At 38.7% G+C, this 3,357-nt stretch overlaps 1 protein-coding gene across 1 annotated transcript; it reads left to right on the top strand.

The window, feature by feature from the left end:
• Positions 1–1,173: 1,173 nt before the first annotated feature.
• On the top strand, positions 1,174–2,930 carry LOC120437806. Its single transcript, XM_039608370.1, has 4 exons — positions 1,174–1,187; positions 1,265–1,445; positions 1,666–1,793; positions 1,894–2,930. Exons 2-4 carry the CDS (start codon positions 1,283–1,285, stop codon positions 2,212–2,214), a joined length of 612 nt encoding a protein of 203 aa, XP_039464304.1. The 5' UTR covers positions 1,174–1,187; positions 1,265–1,282; the 3' UTR covers positions 2,215–2,930.
• The last annotated feature ends 427 nt before the right edge of the window (positions 2,931–3,357 follow it).

The raw sequence follows: 3,357 nt of genomic DNA on the forward strand, positions 1-3,357 counted from the left end.
GATTGTATATGCCTTATATTCTAATATTTTTGTTTGTCACCCTCAGATTTGACTGTCCTGAAGCAACATGTGGAAGAGCCCTCCTCTCCAAGTCTAACAGATACATTGTCTGTCTCAACCACCAGCAGTCAGAGCAGTGACACAAGTGATGCCGGACTTCAAATGGTTCAGCCTCTATTGGACAGCATACATGCAAGAAATGTAGATACAGTACTTAATAGACTTGTACTTGACTCTTTAGTTGTCATTACTTGAAAAAGCTTAAACACGAAGATAAAACAGATTAGAGAAAAATAATTTGATATAGTATTTCATGTAGTTCATATGTATAGTCCACAGATTGAAATCGTTGTTTGGGTTAAAATTGTCTCATTTTTGTCAATTGTTTTGTTCTTTGTATCAAATGTGTTTAGACAGTGGAGCAGATTCTGACTTCCAAACCAGCAGGGGTGACTGTCATCCATGAGTATGAAAAACTGGGAGTTTGAAAGATTCCACCAGGCGATTAATGGTGAACATCATTGTAGCTCACATGCGTGAAAAGGAAGGGTAAGAGGAATGATGTTTATTCTATTCATTTTTAAAACTGGCAAGGATCTTATCACAAAAACACTTCTGCTTTTGCAGGAGAACTGTAAGTAAAGCAACAAAGGAGTTTCATGCGCTTGGAATCGTGTCACTCTTCCCATCTTTGAAGGATCCGTACTCCAAAAAGGGATATGTGAGTTTGCTCTGCAACTGTAGTGTGTAATAAGACTTGCTCTCTCTCTCTCTCTCTCTCTCTCTCTCTCCCTACACATATATATAAATATATATACACACTCTACAATGTATGCAATTTCTTTCTTTCTGTAGGAGCATTTCTATGACATTCAGAGCAACAAAGGTTTTCTTGAGTGGCGTATCAAGACTGTGCAACGTCAATCCAAAACCCCCACTGCATCACAGAACAGAGTGGAACTGAAAGGAGGGCCCACATCACAAAGGACGTTTGGTTTCACTAATGACCAGCAAACAAGAGATCAATGTATGGAAGCCATGTCTCTTCTTCATCACACCACTGACCAAGATATAGTCTTCCAGAAGATGAGAGAGACATTCTACTATCGTCAGCAGATACTCCATGACCCACAAGAATCAGCAAACATTCTTCAGATGTTTCCTCGTTTTTGGACACTAAAGGACTGGTAGGTGAACAAATGGGAATCTGAAAATACTTGACTTAAAAAAATTGATTTTAATGGACATACTTCTCCTTTGTTAGATTTTGCAGGACTTTGCAATGATGTTTGGAGTAGAGACTGCTTCCAGGTTCCTGGAAAAATGGAACACCAGTTTTAAAGATAAGGTTGCCAGGGAAGCCAGAGACCTTAAAGAGACTTGTCTTCTGAAAAGATTGCTGAAATCTGCCTTGAACGAAGAAATGGATGATGCTGATGAGCCAGGTAGTGTCCTAAAGTAACACTTTATTAGTGTAGTAATTTTAGTTTTCATTTTTATTTCATTTTATTTTTCATAAGTTATCAAAAAGCAGCAGTGTGCATAATGTGTGTATGGATCACTTCTTTTCTGCTCATACCCTCAACCAGTTGTTATATGTTAGTGAAGTTCAGTTCTATCTCCCGTTTCCAGCATTAGTATTTAACTCCTTAACACTGTCTGCAGAGTGGGACAGCGACATGGCTTCTCTTCTTGTTCTGCTGCACCTTCTCACGCCACAACCAGCTGGAAGGAAACGGCCAAAGAAGATGAGTGTTGGAGAGGCAATAGATCATCTGGTTAAATTTCACAAGGTTTGTCAAGATAATGTGATCCAGTTCCAGATACTGTGGTTCATGGAACACTTTTCTTAACCTAAGGGTTTATAAAGTGATGCTTTTTATTGTGTTTCAGTCCTGCCAGAGCCTTGAGGATCACCTCATGAACAATGAAGGAAACCCTCAGCCATATCTCCTGGCCACAGGGACTTCAAAAGCACAGGTTTTCAGCTTCTACATAGTCTTGGATCGAAAGCTTCTTCCATGTCAGTCATGCACATCATTGGGTGCATTTGATGAGTTGTTCAAGTGTCACTTCGTTTTCAGTGTGAAATATGAAGACGCTCTGTCCAGCCTGTACACATTTTTGCAAACCACTGTGTACAATATTGATGTAGGCACAACAGTGGAAAGTCCAAGAGTCAAAGAGTTGCGAGCAAAGCTGTTGAATAAGTAGTAACCAGGTTATGCATTCAAAATGTTGACCTGTTTTCTCTGTGCGTTATCCTTTGGTACAGCTTTACTTTTGTTCAGACATTTAAAACTAGTTCATGGAATGTATCCTGGCAAAAATTTGAAACTAAAATGTGGTCAGATAGGATGTTGTTTACAATTCTCAAGTTATTCTGGATTTAGAAGACATCTGAATAAGATACATGCTACTGTTAGCACATGTGTTCCTCATGAAACCCCTTCTGACCATGATACCCAACAGTTTAGTAGTTCTCAGTGCTTAAATGAGGAAACACCATCCACATCATCTCAGTGCCAAAATTCTGAAGCAGGCCCTTCATTCTCAAATCAGAGCAAGGACATGTGTGCCTCCATTATTGCCAGACTTTTAGGAAGTGGTGTACCAAATACTGTAGTTCTTTCTACAGTTCAGAACTTAGAGGAATTTGTGGGAGATTGGCAATCTAATATTCAGGAACAATTATTGACCCTATTACCGAATGACAGTCCCTCCAGATCAGCCGTAGCAGATTTATTTTAAAATTTGGACAATCCTTTTAGTCACTTGAATTCTGAAAGCAAATGTAAAAAATATTTCAGAGATAAGTGGGAAATGGTACAGCCAGTTGAATTGCACCTTGGAGTAAGATACGATACTAGACGATGTAGCAAAACTGGAACCTATGAGCAAGTCCCAGTAAATGACAAATTCATATATATTCCCATATTGAAAACACTCCAGTTCATTTTAAGAATGAAAGTATTTGTGAGATGATGCAAATATGCACCCAGTCTGACACATATCAGGACTTCTGTGATGGAAGCTACTTCAAAAGTCATCCTTTGTTTTCAGGTAGTAAGTTTGCTATCCAAGTCCAATTGTACTATGATGAATTTGAGTGTGCAAATCCTTTAGGTTCAAAAAAGGGTATACACAAAGTTGGCTGCCTTTACTTCATCCTTAGAAATCTTCCTCCCAGTCTGAATTCGGCTTTAATGAACATTCATCTGGTATCATTATTTTATGCACAAGACGCAAAAAAATATGGAATTGATGAAATCCTGAAGCCCTTAGTAAAGGACCTGAAAATATTAGAGACGAGTGGGATTGCTGTTCCATTTGCTAAATTTCCTGTATTTGGTACTC

This window comes from Oreochromis aureus, linkage group 3 (assembly GCF_013358895.1).
Source record: "Oreochromis aureus strain Israel breed Guangdong linkage group 3, ZZ_aureus, whole genome shotgun sequence".
In the NCBI taxonomy this organism is placed as follows: domain Eukaryota; kingdom Metazoa; phylum Chordata; class Actinopteri; order Cichliformes; family Cichlidae; genus Oreochromis; species Oreochromis aureus.

Coding starts and splice junctions, on each gene's coding strand:
- LOC120437806 (XM_039608370.1), top strand. CDS start 1,283: ATGATGTTTGGAGTAGAGACTGCTTCCAGGTTCCTGGAAAAATGGAAC. Junction 1,446..1,665: donor GGATGATGCTGATGAGCCAG/GTAGTGTCCTAA, acceptor CACTGTCTGCAG/AGTGGGACAGCGACATGGCT. Junction 1,794..1,893: donor ATCTGGTTAAATTTCACAAG/GTTTGTCAAGAT, acceptor ATTGTGTTTCAG/TCCTGCCAGAGCCTTGAGGA.